General features: G+C 36.0%; 2 protein-coding genes across 2 annotated transcripts; one reads left to right on the top strand and one right to left on the bottom strand.

Moving 5' to 3' along the window:
* Positions 1–5065: 5065 nt before the first annotated feature.
* LOC110850346 (phenoloxidase 2-like) lies at positions 5066–8538 on the bottom strand. Its single transcript, XM_035852401.1, has 5 exons — positions 8482–8538; positions 8269–8406; positions 5931–6149; positions 5740–5875; positions 5066–5674 (listed from the first exon to the last, which is right to left on the bottom strand). Exons 1-5 carry the CDS (start codon positions 8536–8538, stop codon positions 5472–5474), a joined length of 753 nt encoding a protein of 250 aa, XP_035708294.1. The 3' UTR covers positions 5066–5471.
* A 1165-nt stretch (positions 8539–9703) lies between these two features.
* Positions 9704–10695, top strand: LOC118435550. The gene is made up of 2 exons (XM_035851751.1): positions 9704–10262; positions 10372–10695. Exons 1-2 carry the CDS (start codon positions 10067–10069, stop codon positions 10653–10655), a joined length of 480 nt encoding a protein of 159 aa, XP_035707644.1. The 5' UTR covers positions 9704–10066; the 3' UTR covers positions 10656–10695.
* Positions 10696–16433: the final 5738 nt, after the last annotated feature.

Below are 16433 nucleotides of genomic sequence, written 5' to 3'. Positions count from 1 at the left end.
GCACCCCAAATATTCCAAAATACCCCGAGCCTTTTCTACGGCTCCGCCCAATGCCTCTTCCTTACAATACATTTCTTATGGGAGAACTTATTCCCATAGCGTTTAAGGATAGACACCTTTGTTATGAGACCAAGGTATATGTATGATGTAGTAAGTCATCATGTAAGGGTATGCCAGTATTTGTTATGTCCCGTCCTATGCTTTAAGTTTTATTATGTATAGAAAAGGTTGAAAAAGTGGAGTTCAACCTTTTTGTTGGTGGTAGTGTTGATACTAATAAGCAAGTTACGAGAAAAAGATTGAAAAAAGGTAGAGTGAAACGTTTCTGAAGTTAGTGGTGATACTAATGATGACGCAATTTTTCATAAACGTTTGAAATAGTACTTATGAAGGTTTATCTACAAAAATATAGCGTTATTTGTGAAAATATGATATTCACGCATGAAAAAACTTATTGTTTTAAAAACATGAAAAATTATATATGAAAATTGTTTGCAGTAATGAGATGAAATAACAGATCAGAAGTATTTATAATTAGCATTTATTGTCAAAGATTTGTTAACTAATTCTTAAAATTGTGTTTATTTATTATGCGCCGTAAATTTGACTGAGTTCTTGTCTAATGTAAACCTTTCCCATTTATTTATTATCATAAGTAAAGTTGGGATATGTAGGTGAGGCAGTGCCTAAGTACACAACACACAAACTTGTAGAAAAATTATCTCCCTTTAACTTTATTGCGTTAAAAACAAAACACTAAAACCACTTGATTTTTAAGCCGCATTAAAAGACAATGTTGTTGGTTTGCACAAGAATTAGAAGGTTTTTGATCTTTTATTTTGAGTAATTTGGAAAGTATGCAGTTGTTCATTTAGCATTGAGTAGGTTTCAACGTTTTCTTACTGGTAATCAAGCGTATGGATTATCATTTGGGAGACCTTCAGACGATCTTACGATATCAGTAAGTAATTTACGAGTCACAACCATTTCTCCATTCTTTGCCGCCTGCATAATAGACGCTATTACATTTTTCACATGTTCCCCAAACGTTAACATTTTCTCCTCTTGGGTTTGGGGGAGTTCTAGAAACTGCATCAATTTTGTTAACACATTCATCGAATCTTCATTGCTTAGCATCAATTCTACTCCATGAATATGATACTCAGAAAGTGGTTCACCCCAAAAATCTACACGGTCAGGCTTATGCAATGTCCGACACACCTTACAGCATTCACCAGAAGTTCCACTTGCCTGACTTTCTGTATCATCTTCTTCCTCTTCTTCGTCCGAATACGCGTCTGAACTTGAATCTCGACTGTCCCCTTCTCTACTACAATTTGACAGCTTGTTCCTTCTTCCACCTCGAGATCGTCTTTCTTTTTTTGCTTGGGGTTCATCATCGGAGCTAGTTTCGTTGGACTCTGATGTGTCCGCTGAGTCATCCTGGTTCGTTTCAGCATCATCAGAATTAAACAACGTCACTTTGTGAAACCCAGTTTTATGAGTACTTAAAGCCTGTTCAGAATTGAAGTGTCTGGAGCAGCGACTGCATTTGTAAACCATCTTGATATCACCTCTCTAGGTCAACTGTCTGACGATAACAGCAATCTCTTCTTTTATACTGGTCCGAAATTATTAAGCCATCTGAAAGATATTATGATTTGAGGTAAATTCATATGTTTACACATGTAATTACATATGCACACATGTGTACACGCACAAATGTATGCATATGTGCACACACATATGTATACATATGTACACATATGTACACATACATATGTATACATATGTACACATATGTAAACATAGACATAAACATAAACATAATTCCTTTTCTCAAAAGGAATAATTGTACACATACATACATCTCTGCGAATATAATCTATACTAAAATGAATAAACATGTCAATGTAAACATATATATGTATACATATGTACACATTTTGGCAAATGGGGAGGTGCCTCAAAAGATCTACCTCCATATGATCAATTGATTTGATTTTCCACCTCACTCAGTCCAACCCTAATTAATTTGGGGGTTAGGTTTAATTAAAATAAAAATTTGATTGCAAAGTATGATTCCTTTTGAGAAAAGGAATTATGTTTATGTTTATGTCTATGTTTACATATGTGTACATATGTATACATATGTATGTGTACATATGTGTACATATGTATACATATGTATGTGTACATATGTATACATATGTGTGTGCACATATGCATACATTTGTGCGTGTACACATGTGTGCATATGTAATTACATGTGTAAACATATGAATTTACCTCAAATCATAATATCTTTCAGATGGCTTAATAATTTCGGACCAGTATAAAAGAAGAGATTGCTGTTATCGTCAGACAGTTGACCTAGAGAGGTGATATCAAGATGGTTTACAAATGCAGTCGCTGCTCCAGACACTTCAATTCTGAACAGGCTTTAAGTACTCATAAAACTGGGTTTCACAAAGTGACGTTGTTTAATTCTGATGATGCTGAAACGAACCAGGATGACTCAGCGGACACATCAGAGTCCAACGAAACTAGCTCCGATGATGAACCCCAAGCAAAAAAAGAAAGACGATCTCGAGGTGGAAGAAGGAACAAGCTGTCAAATTGTAGTAGAGAAGGGGACAGTCGAGATTCAAGTTCAGACGCGTCTTCGGACGAAGAAGAGGAAGAAGATGATACAGAAAGTCAGGCAAGTGGAACTTCTGGTGAATGCTGTAAGGTGTGTCGGACATTGCATAAGCCTGACCGTGTAGATTTTTGGGGTGAACCACTTTCTGAGTATCATATTCATGGAGTAGAATTGATGCTAAGCAATGAAGATTCGATGAATGTGTTAACAAAATTGATGCAGTTTCTAGAACTCCCCCAAACCCAAGAGGAGAAAATGTTAACGTTTGGGGAACATGTGAAAAATGTAATAGCGTCTATTATGCAGGCGGCAAAGAATGGAGAAATGGTTGTGACTCGTAAATTACTTACTGATATCGTAAGATCGTCTGAAGGTCTCCCAAATGATAATCCATACGCTTGATTACCAGTAAGAAAACGTTGAAACCTACTCAATGCTAAATGAACAACTGCATACTTTCCAAATTACTCAAAATAAAAGATCAAAAACCTTCTAATTCTTGTGCAAACCAACAACATTGTCTTTTAATGCGGCTTAAAAATCAAGTGGTTTTAGTGTTTTGTTTTTAACGCAATAAAGTTAAAGGGAGATAATTTTTCTACAAGTTTGTGTGTTGTGTACTTAGGCACTGCCTCACCTACATATCCCAACTTTACTTATGATAATAAATAAATGGGAAAGGTTTACATTAGACAAGAACTCAGTCAAATTTACGGCGCATAATAAATAAACACAATTTTAAGAATTAGTTAACAAATCTTTGACAATAAATGCTAATTATAAATACTTCTGATCTGTTATTTCATCTCATTACTGCAAACAATTTTCATATATAATTTTTCATGTTTTTAAAACAATAAGTTTTTTCATGCGTGAATATCATATTTTCACAAATAACGCTATATTTTTGTAGATAAACCTTCATAAGTACTATTTCAAACGTTTATGAAAAATTGCGTCATCATTAGTATCACCACTAACTTCAGAAACGTTTCACTCTACCTTTTTTCAATCTTTTTCTCGTAACTTGCTTATTAGTATCAACACTACCACCAACAAAAAGGTTGAACTCCACTTTTTCAACCTTTTCTATACATAATAAAACTTAAAGCATAGGACGGGACATAACAAATACTGGCATACCCTTACATGATGACTTACTACATCATACATATACCTTGGTCTCATAACAAAGGTGTCTATCCTTAAACGCTATGGGAATAAGTTCTCCCATAAGAAATGTATTGTAAGGAAGAGGCATTGGGCGGAGCCGTAGAAAAGGCTCGGGGTATTTTGGAATATTTGGGGTGCTTTGAAATATTTAATTGGGGTAAATTGAGGTATTTGGATAAATTGGGATACTTGAATAAATTGAGACAAATGGGATAACATGAGACATTTGGGGGTAAATTGACACACTTGGATAATTTGGGAGAACATAAATTGAGACCTAAAGTCTCAAATGTCCCGCCATCATTTCTTGTCAACCCATGTACACCCATCTGGCAGATTTTTTCCCATAGGAAATACGTTGTTCGGGTAATTTGAGATTTGGGATAATTTTAGTCATTTGGGGTGATTTGAGACACCAGGGGTAATTTATGGCATAGAGGGGTAACTTGAGACAATTGGGGCATTTTGAGATACTTGGGGTAATTTGAGTTGTCCCGCCAATATTTTTCGACACATGAAAATACATCTGAGACTTTGGTTACTATAAGCAGACAACATATCCTTGCAATACATACCCATGCTATAAAGGCCTTGTGGCGAGAAGCCCTAACCGTCTTTTTCCCTCATAAGGCAATGTATGGTGGCGAGAACCCGTATTTTTTCCCGTAAGGAAAATATGTGGCGAGGAGCCCTCTTTTTCCTCATAAGAAGTGTGTGATGAGGACCCGTCTTTTTTTCCCATAAGAAATAGAGTGGGCGAGAAATCCGTGGCTTCTCCCATAAGAAATAAAGTGGGTGAGAAATCCGTGGCTTCTCCCATAAGAAATAAAGCGGGCGAGAAATCTTTGGCGAAAAAACACCTACAGTTCTACTACTGTATGCATTATGACGCCATTTTCATGTGACAATGAAACCGATATGTACATAGGTACAAGCTAATTTTCCTTCGAAATGCTCATAAAATTTTGTGAAACTTGGTAAGTTTGAAGAATTTATAAATTTTACAATGTTACCAAGGCTTGAGTGAATTTCCTCATTGATTGTGCCCTCGCATTACAGAATAACAAGGGATAAATAGATAAATTGTTTGAGTGAATGAAAAATATTTACGAAATAAATGTATGTGCATATTTCACAATTGATCTTGCATGAAAATATGGGTTCGAGGTCACTCTGCATACCATCATGAAATAGCCTTGACTAAGAATACATCTTGAAATTAACTCCTTAAAACAACAATTTTTTTAATTATGACCAGATCAAAAATTATTTATTCGTCTCCAGAAGTCACGCCGTTGTATAATTCAAAGTTTTCAACCAATAAATATTTTTCATAATTTCGCCAATTGATTAAATGATAATAAATATAGCCAATTATTAACACACTTTCCTTCCTTCCAACTCATCTAGATGACATGTTCTTTCGGTTCTACATCGTTATGCACAATCGTCACGGTTGTCTTCGCCATGTTTGGCACTTGTTGAACCAACCTGTCCAAATAAGCCTGGCTCAGCTCGTCGCTTGGTCGTCTGTCGAATGGCCAACCCATCGGTCGAGTGTCCGGATACTCGAGGTTACCGTCCAGCCTGGAGCAGTGCATGTAAGATGAGGCGCAGAGGTCGGTTGGTTGCCCATTGTAGTCGGACCCATCCGTCACCATGGCGACGAGGTCGTAGACGCCCAAATTGTCATCGGAGCCCTTGGGAAGGAGAAGGTGGTGGGGGTACCCGCATGGACACGTTTTTCCAAAATTTCCAGTGAAGCAGTGGGTGGAAGTTCGGACGTCAATGTAAACCAGGGATTGGTAACCGTTGAGTCGGCCGACTTTCGGTGAATTGTGTTGGCTCCAGGGCTAACTAGAGGCCAATAAACAATTTATTAGGAAATTTTGAAATACGTGGGGTCTAAAATATGCACGTACGCATGATCGGGAAGGCATCCATGGCAAAGAAGAGCGGGTATTGTTCTGTTAAATTGAACCTTTCTCGATCCGGGTTGTATGTCGGAGCCATGTAAAGCCGGACAAAAACGCTGCGATCTTTCTCATCTTGGTTTTCCTGAAAGAATAGCACATTTAGGTCATATTTTTTCAAATTATTTCGTATTTCTTACCAATTCAATGATATAGGTGAACTCTTGGTGGTCAAGATGCTTTAGGCATACATACAAAAATAATGGATCCGTATCTCCAGGCTTGGGCAGAATGTCCAGCCCTCCGTTGAGCACCATGTCGCGATTGTTCCAGAAAGTGGTCAAATTATTGACGAGATGACCACGCTCGTCTCGAACTTGGATAGACTTAGGATTAGTGACGATGTAAGGATGGTCGCCCTAAAGTTTCATAAATTTCGCATCAAACTTAAAATATGTTGCAATGAATAAAATAAATACAAATTAAATTTGGATTGAAATTTTAAAAGTCTTTTTTTCCCATAAGAAATAGAGTGGGCGAGAAATCCGTGGCTTCTCCCATAAGAAATAAAGTGGGTGAGAAATCCGTGGCTTCTCCCATAAGAAATAAAGCGGGCGAGAAATCTTTGGCGAAAAAACACCTACAGTTCTACTACTCATACAACGGAAAAATTGTGCATACGACCATTTTCACCATTATTGGATTGTGCGTTTCCTTTGTAAGTAAATACAAATTTCCACACGTACGTACGTATTACTTATAAATAATGCCATCCGATTAATAAATATGCATGCATTTACATACATACTATGTATGTTACATAGATATGTACAACGGGACGGATAAGTTGAGTAAATTCTTATTTAACTAAAAAACAAAGTTGGACACAAATTTACCCAGCGATTGGGTATGTCTTTAGTTCACAAAATTATAGAAATCTATGAAAACTAAACCAAGATAGGAAAATTTGTTTGGTTTTACAATGTTAATATTTTTCAAATCCCCTCATGACACAAAGTTTTTAGATTTACAAATTGCTACAGGAGCTTCTATGCGGCATAAGATGTTGACGTGAATACCCCCAAGATATGTACATACATACATTTATGCAATACAGATACGGAATAGAAATTTAAACACATAGGTAAACCAAGTTCATAGATCATTCTTATAATTTAGGATTTAATAAAAATAATATGTACAAAAATATATTTACATACATAAATAAATGAGTTTACCATGTATGAAATGAATAAACATGCAAGTGGAATAATTCGTTTAGATATGTGTGTAGAAAGTTAATAATTCGACAAATATGAAGTACATCATATTTATTCTTAAGATAATCATTTAAGTGATTTATGTAATGAATAAATTTTTGTTTTCAAACTTCAATTTAGATCTACAAATATAAATAAGTACATAAGTTTCCATAATATTATATATGTAGATCAAACTTATTAAATGAATTCGTGCATACATGTATGTATATGCATTATTAGCTCACCCTGCGTAGCATGAGAGCTATTGAATTCCCCTTGTCCGTCTGTCTGTCTGTCTGTCTGTCCGTCTGTTAACGAGTTTTTTGCATCAATTGATGCTAATTAAAAATCCCCTTGACCATTATTGGATAAGTTCGGCGCACCATTGGTATCGAATAATCCGTGGCGTAAATGGTGCGAATTAATTGTGCAAGTACATCGAGATAGGACTATAATTATGGAATAAGTAGCACCATTAGTACCGAGCAATTGGTTATTAAAAATGATGCGTAACAATTGGGCCCTTTATTTACCCCCAAAAATCAATGAGGCGTAACAATTGGACCATCTATTTCCCCCCAAAAATCTGTTCTATTTGTTCGATTTTTCTGCACCATTGACGCTAAAATATATAAATTATATAATAAATAATTTGGAAAGGGATGCCATACGCACCAATGATGCAGAATGTCGGGATAAGGAACCATACAATTTTTTCAAAGTTTTCAAAATTATGTATCCCGTTGGTCGCTAATGTTCCACTAGTGGTGCAAACTATTTTCGTTTTTTTTAATTTTTCCGTTTATATTACACCATTGGTGCAATAATCTATGAGAGTTATAATCTATTTTGTCGCCTTATTCCGTACCTTTGGTCGAAAGTTATATGGAAATCATTATGACAGGGTGAGCTACGTCTAACGTTACTACGGTTTATTTACATACAATATTTATTTAACTGAACTGAACTTAGTTTTCAGGCTGAATAAATTCTAGGAATTTATTTCTACTAATATTAATTTTATTAAGCCTCCACGCATTCTGCTACATAATGTGGCCTGCAAATAAAGCTATGGATCATGTATTTACACATGAATGTGAATGTATGAGAATAGTTGTATTCTTGGAGTTTGTATTAAATTGGAGTTTATATTATCTGCCCTCCTCAAATTAAGTACTTATGAAATCTAAAATTCCAGTACATATTAAATAATCATCACCCACGCGAAAGGTTAAATTTGCATGCAAATATTACGACTTCTCAACTAAATATTTGCCCTTTTTTCTAAAAACTTCTCCATCTCGTCCAACAACTGACCCCACTTTCTTGCCACCTCGATATCCTCAGATATTGGGGCGGATGCCCAAAGCTTGGCCGCCATGTGGTACACTTGCATCCCAGCATCCGGTGAGACCTGTGCAAATACAAAATATTAAAATTCACATAAAAACGAAAAATTAATTACTTAATTAATTAATAATATCATCACCATGTCATCTCCCGCAGCATACATTCCTTGTTCCAATTCCTCCACCAAGTTTGTCATCACGGTCGGGAAGTCGATCAAGATCCGCTCATCTAACAAGGGAACCTTAAGTACTGTCACCTCTCGATTTCCTTCCAAATAGCCTTAATCGACAGATAATTTAGTGAAACTAAAACTTTGTCATAGAACATGCGGTGCAAAATCGCATTTTCGCGAAATATTTGGCGAGAACTGCACCAAAACCTGCCATTTTCCCAATGCTTTTAAAATGTCCATCAGCCTTTCGAATTATGAAATGAACTTTGTAGAATCTTAATAAATTATATTTGTACTTACGTAATTTCAGCCCGATCACGAATATGCAAAAAATGATGCAAAGATTTGAACATTTTTTGCAAATTGAGAAAATCTGCAAAATTTAGCAAATTCGAATTTCTTCGTTTTTTTTAAATTCAACAAATTTATCAGTTTAACTGATACAAAACATATTTTTCTTATTGCAAAAAATTTGCAAAAGTTTGCAAAAATTGAAGGTTCCAATGTTTAAATTTTATAGAAACTTAAAATTGTCACATATGTAGGTATGAGCGAATAAAACCAAAGTTAATTTGTTGGAAAATTAAAACATGCAAACATTGCAAAAAATTCTACATATTCAATTAAAAAATTGCACCCTGTAAGTTTTTGCAACTTGTAAAAATAAATACCGCAAATAATTTCGAAAAATACGTAAAAATAGACTAGCATTGGTTATTTAACTTACTTTCATGAAAAATTTGCTAAATTCAGTTTTTGCAAATTTTTGCATTTTTTTTGCAATAAGAGAAATGTTTTGTATATCAGTTAAACTGAAAAATTTGTTGAATTTAAAAAAGGAAGAAATTCGAATTTGCGAAATTTTTCCGATTTTCGCAATTTGCAAAAAATTGGCAAAAGCTTGCATCACTTTTTACATATTCGTAATCGGGCTGAAATCACGCGGACGGGTAACTATATAATTTTTCAATATTCCTTAAAGTTCATTACATCATTCGAAAGGCTGATGGCTATGTTAAAAGCATTGGGAAAATGACAGGTTTTGGTGCAGTTCTCGCCAAATATTTCGCGAAAACGTGATTTTGCACCGCATGTTCTATGATAAAGTTTTAGTTTAACCAAATTATCTGTCGATTAAGGCCATTTGGAAGGAAATCGAGAGGTGACAGTACTTACCCGGTATGCACAAGATTGCGTATCGAATGCTCTTCGCATTGCGTTAATTCGATATACGTTCGATTCGATTCGATTCGATTTATCGTATTATAAGCGCATTCGTTTAGCATGCAAATTAAGAACCTGAAAACGAATACGTTCGTTGGCGTCATATCGAATGCGGATAGAATACGATATAGGAGTGTTTTGGATCCCGTGGACTTTCTCCTCACGATCGAATTCATATCATACACTGATTAACGCATCAAAATCGCACCTCATTTTTTCTCATTCATTCCGAATACGAATAGCATTTTTATAAAGAATTAGAGGGAAACTTGATCCACTCCATGCGGCTCGCTCTTTCATTCACTCATCTGCCTCCATCTTATCCACAATGGCAAGTGCAAAATTTTCAGTTGTGAATTTTTATAAAGAGAAAAAAGTAGCAACGGTTTTGACTTCTTGGCTGGATGCACGCTTGAAATACTGCGCTTGGCCTTCTGGACCCTGTGCTGCCGACAAATTAAAGACTTTTGCACCGCCTGAAAAAGCCTGGCCAAAGTATCCTTGTAAACATATAAAATTTGCAGGTAATTTAAACTAAATAAAATTTTTGTAGAAATTTTGTAAACATTCATTTAACGATTCAAAGTAATTAAATTTAAATAATTTAATTAAGAAATTCTTTGTTTTTTATAGACTCTTTAGAAGAAGCTAATCGCTACCGTGACAAGGCTCAATTTCAGTCGGAGGTCGACTCGTCAGCGCCCGAGAGCCCCCACTTTTCCAAGACAAAACCCCGTCGTAAGAAGATTCAAGTTAAAAAGCCAGCATCGTTTTCTGCCGACCAGGAATCGGACAGTCTCTCATCGAACGAGGAAGAAAACGTCCCTACGACCAACTTTTTAAATTTAGGTGGTGAGCATTATGCCATAATTTTATCAATTCTAAGTGCATTTTTTCAAGTATTAGTATGCATGTAATATAATAACACACTGTTAATTTTGCTTTCGATTAGAATCCGAGATTCCGTCAAATACAGATACTGCACCAGACGACGACAACGTGGAGATTAATGGCCAGGAGGGTGGATCGAGTGAGCGACAAATAGAAGTAGTTGATGATGTTTCGAATTATGTTGTCGTCCCCCTTCAAGAACTTGAAAACATAAAAACAGAGCTTAAAAGTAAACATGAGTGTTAAAATTGTGCCTCATCAAATTTGCAAATACCATTTGTAATTTCTCCTTTTACAGATTTACAATTGACAGTGGCGGAAAACCTCGTAAAAATTAACGGGAATTTGGAGGAATTGCTGCGGCGGTCGAACCTCGTAGGTGGCATAGTTGAGGAGATAGCATGCGACCACCCAACTCTCCCTGTGACTACTATTGAGAATTTTGACAAGTTGTCAGAGTGGATAAAAACTCGAGAGAACAAAATAAAGTTGGTAAGCTGTTTGAACTTGCGGCACATGATATGTCACACGGCAAATTATTTGGTGATACGGGCTGAAAAATTTATTTAATATTTTTGAACGGTTAACTAGGTTGCGAAACTAAGGATTTTGGGCGGAGCAAACTCCGAGGAGATAAGCAAACGCGTTTTGGATTATCTGTTTGCTAAGAATATTGCCAAAATTGTAACTTTAACGGGGGTGGGAAAAGGGGTCTTGCGTGGTTTTCGTGATTCCGGGCTTATAGATTTGATCAATAGTAAGCAGGCAGTTACCTTCTATTTTATAAAAAACTAATGAGGATAATATAAATAATGTTACGGTCAGTAATAATGAAATAATTTATTAACTATTTAGGTAGTGTTCGGGCAACTAGTGGTGGTGAGCAATTTACAACTGCAAAGGCGGAAGCTGCAATTAAGAAATGGGTCAAAAATAAAAGCGACTCGAGGGCGGAAACAAGATGTCTGGGCGCGTCGCGAAGTCTCTCCGTTCCCAACAACGAAAACGACGAGAACAACTGAAGAGGTTGTTAGAAAAAATGCGAGGTGCCCCGAGCGCGAATAGTTTTAAAAGTACAAATACTAATACACGGAATATTAATTGTTATTCTCATACAGATTGTTTAGATAAAAATGTAAATCATTTAAATTCAGGTCTAGCTTCATCACAAACTAATATTAATATAGAAGACGAAAACGAATTGTATATCGATATGTCACAAGAAACAATTGTCCCTATTGGCCAGGAAATTAGGAGCTGGGTTTTAAAGCATAATGTAAACCACAGTTGTCTTAGAGATTTACTAAAAATTATACATGGTCATAACATTCCTTGCGATTTACCCCTTGATCCAAGGACTTTAATGGAAACAACTCGATTGGTTAATGTTCAACAAGCTAGTGGTGGGTCTTTTGTCTATTTTGGTATTATGAGTGGCGTAACAGATCGTTTTCTAGCTGGTCTTCGTCCATTGTCACAATTTAGCTCCCCAATACATATTAAGCTTCAGAACCAGGTACCTCATCCATTGCTTAGCGTAAGGATTGGAGTGGATGGGATACCTGTCTCCAAAAGCAATAACAAACAATTCTGGCCTGTTTTAGGAGTTCTTGATCAAAGCCAATGCCAAACTCCATTTGTTATTGCTTTGTATTATGGAAATTCTAAACCTACCGACCAACAGTTCCTTCAACCCTTTGTGCAAGAATGCAAAGAATTGGAAGAGAATTGTATTGTTGCTGGGAAGCCATTTTCTTTTCGAATTTCTGCCATTCTTGCTGATGCTCCAGCTCGCAGTTTTCTGAAAAATTGTAAAGCACATAATGCTTATCATGGGTGTGAACGGTGTAATGAAGAGGGTACGTGGAGTGGTAGGGTAATTTACCATGATTCAAATTGCAATCCCCGATCTGATTTGTCATTTGAAGAAATGATCGATGAGGATCATCATAATGGGGAAACAATACTAAAATGTATTTCAATTGGTTTAGTTAGTCAGGTACCTCTGGATTACATGCACCTGGTGTGCTTGGGCGTAACCCGAAAATTACTAAGGATGTGGGTAAAAGGAAAGCTACCACATAGATTACCAAGTAGGGACGTTTTATTAATATCCAAACGTCTACTTCGACTCAGACCATTCTTTCCTTCAAGCTTTCAAAGAAAGCCAAGGTCTCTTGTTGAAATTGATCACTTTAAAGCTACGGAGTTTAGAACTTTTCTGCTTTATACAGGAGTTGTTGCTTTAAAAGGGATAAAAGATAGAAAGCAATATAAATGTTTTTGTTATTTCACTGTGCCATTTTCATATTGTTATCTTCTAATGCTTCTGAGCCTGAGTGGAACAGTTTAGCAAAATCTTATCTTTGTAAATTTGTTGAAAATTGTTGTGCACTTTATGGACGCGAGTTCCTAATATACAATGTGCACAATCTCTTACACATAAATATCGATGCAGTAAATTACGGGAATCTTGATAGCATAAGTACTTTCCCCTTTGAAAACTTTATGCAGAAAATCAAACACATGTTGCATTCGCATAATTTCAAACTGCAACAGGTTGCAAAAAGAGTTTTGGAAATGCAAAGTTTGGAAAGGGAAGATAAAGAACCTGACAAAAATAATTCACTATGGTTTGAACACGCGTGTAAAATAGGTGACAATTGCTTCTTGCATAAATCAGGAGATATATTAGTTTTAACAAATTTGCTTACTAAATGCAAAAATGAGAATGTAAGATTTGAGGCACAAAAATATATAATTCGTAGTAAACTAGATGAGTATCCTATGGATAGTTCTTTGTTAGGAATTTTTGTGGTAGAGAAGCTTTCTGATAAGTTTACAATTGTTATTAATGCAAGCGATATTGTATGTACATATTTTCGAATGTATTTATCTGACAAAGTTGTTTGTATTCCACTTTTGCATACAATAAAATAAAAAGAATAAATATAAAATTTGAGTACTTATGTCCGAATGAAAACCGCATTAGCAACACAGTCAACAAACAGTATGAGAAACGCATGCATTTTCCCATGTACTAAACGAATTCGATGTCTCGCATTTGACCTGGCACCGTTCCTAGCATGCGACTCAGATTCGTTTCTTGCATGCGGACCGTAAGTTCCGAGGCGACAAACACGCAAGCGAATCGAACTCGGCCGTCGAATTGATATCGCGTTCGATACGTATTCTCTGTGCACACCGGGTAAGGTTCCCTTGTAAGTCGTGGTAGTAGTCAATTTGATCCATAATCTCATTCCAGCGGACGGTCAATTTTACATCAACGACACGAATCTTGTCCTTCTGTCCGAGCGGAATGATCACCTTTTCAGAAAGTTCTCGCTGTCGGAATCCTTCACAAAAATGTAATTCACGACAAATAAAAAATTTAAAATAAAAAAAATTATAAATAGAACTTTCAACTCACCACCAACTTCGGGGAAGAAGTAATATAACAGATGCATGAAAACTACCGGGATTGCGGTGTAGATGAAGACCGTGTCCCTAAAATGGTGCCATGACGTCCGAACGAAGTAACTCGGCTCGGGATCGATGTAAAAGTAGCGAATTGATAAGATGAGAGTTATGATGAACGCTCCCCAACATGTGGACAACAATTTTTGATAATTTGACCGGTTTATGATGTGGGAAAGGCGTCTCCTTTTCCGCATAGGGATGATGCATTTTGTGCGGGGTGGAATTGGTGTCTTATTTTTTGTTGGGGTCACTGGTAAGCCTGACATTGTTAGTAATTACTTATCGTTAGTTAATAGGGAGGATTGCAGGCTGGTCGGGTGGGAGAAAACTACTGATTAAATATCGAGTTTGGCTAGAGTTAGTCGGTGTAAGACGACGTGGCATTTTTTAAGGGGAATAAAAACTAAAGGAGAGAACGTCTCTACCTATCCATCTCAGATTCTGATGTCCTTGGGATATGTTGCTGTAATAGGTGAGCATGTAGGATACGTGAAGGAGGATTTGATGCCATGGCTCCATTTGCGCCCCCACACACCCTCCGAAGGGCAGAAATACGAAAAGAACTACCTTTCCTCGTTGAAACCTTTGCGAAAAATTCAATTTTGATTGTATTTCGATAATCGTTACACTTTTGTACTCCCAGATAGTTTTTGTGTCATTCAATATTAAATTAATATTTATAACTTTTTTTTCAAGAACAGTCAGCAAATTTTCAAAAATATTTAAAAATACAACTTCGTGTCTTGTGTGATAAAGCAACTATCTATTTATCTAGGATCATGAAAATGCTTTGATTGCCAAAATCTCATCAAAATTGAATTCTGACGAGCGTTGAAGATTGATTTTAATCCTTTTGAGTGGGTGTGACAGGTGTAAAACGGAATAGGGCTATGAGATCTAATCCTTCTTCACATTTCCTACACTCACTTTGTATATCCAAGGGGCATTAGAGTCTGGGTTGGACAGGTGGCGACTTTCTCCTCCGACAATTAAGCAATGACGCAAATGACGCTTGCACCTGGTAACGGTATGTATGCATATTAGTTGAGAGGGGAAAACAAAGAAGTATGGGACGGAACAATAAAGAAAAGGATGAATCCCCTTTGGTCACGTGCCATGTCACGAGTGTGGGTCATATCTGTATAATTGTATTTTATTATATGACCAGTAGCACATTCTCTTTCCGAATTAAAAATTGGGGTTCATACCTTCATATGTACATAAGTGAATATTTATTACTAATAAGAAGCGTAGCTAGCGTATGTAAAAGTGGTGTGAATGCAATACGGATTTTTACTTATTTATTACTTGAATGACGGGCACGAATTTTAGTTATTTTTTTAAAGTGAAAATATAGCACGGGTGTTTCTTTTGTATTACAATCTCTTAACTATTATAAATGTTTTGCTTCAATATGTATGAGTACATATTTAATTTTTTAACCGTTGGACGGGTTCTAATATGTCAGAAATATGTCAGAAATATAAATATGTATATTTATTATTATTTTATGTTGGTTTTAAATAAGCGTAGATACATTCAACGTTTCCAAATATTTAAATTTACCAAGAAATATTATAAAATCGGGTAATTCTAACCTATGAAAAATAGCAATGAAAAGTAATAATTAGTGCTCATATGTACATATTCAGTATTTATGAACGTTGATTTATAACGGAAAATGTGAATCTTTGCTGTACAGGAGTGTCTACATGTATTGGGGTAACTTTTTCTATCGACTATGGGAAATTCGTGAAATTATATTTTGCGAGTCTCCTCTCGGCAACAATTGTTCGAGCTTCGCAAACTTGCTAAATTAGTTGCGATGCTACATAAATAACACTTTGTCGTGAGTACACCCATTGTATTTTTACAGATTGGAGTTCTTAAACCTCGGTATGCAAAATATCCGATCTATGATTTTATCCACTTACGACAATGTCAATTCCTTGTTCAGCTGGATCCATACTCCATTTCATTTCACTTGCTGCCCTAATCCGAATTTTTGATTGGTCGAAATTTTTGATTGTAGTGGTGATATTTGTGATTAGCCAATCAAAAATTCGGATTAGGGGAGCAAGTGATGGTGAAGTGAAAAGTCTGGGCCAGCTTTAGTTCAGTTCCAGTGCATAATACATAATAATATGTAATAGAATTGGTCTTATATGCGTAAATTTTGTAAGTATTTATCAAAAGAGATGCATTTACTCTACAAATCAGGAAATATGAATGCCTTAATTAAGCCGTAGTGTCAGTTCATTAAGGAGTTACATATTATAGTGGTTCGCTGGGCCGCAAGGGACGCCACTGAACTAAATCAAATT

This window comes from Folsomia candida, unplaced genomic scaffold (genome assembly GCF_002217175.1).
Source record: "Folsomia candida strain VU population unplaced genomic scaffold, ASM221717v1 Fcan01_Sc005, whole genome shotgun sequence".
NCBI lineage: Eukaryota > Metazoa > Arthropoda > Collembola > Entomobryomorpha > Isotomidae > Folsomia > Folsomia candida.
Note: the sequence above shows the minus strand (reverse complement) of the source record. Positions and strands in the feature narration are given on the sequence as shown.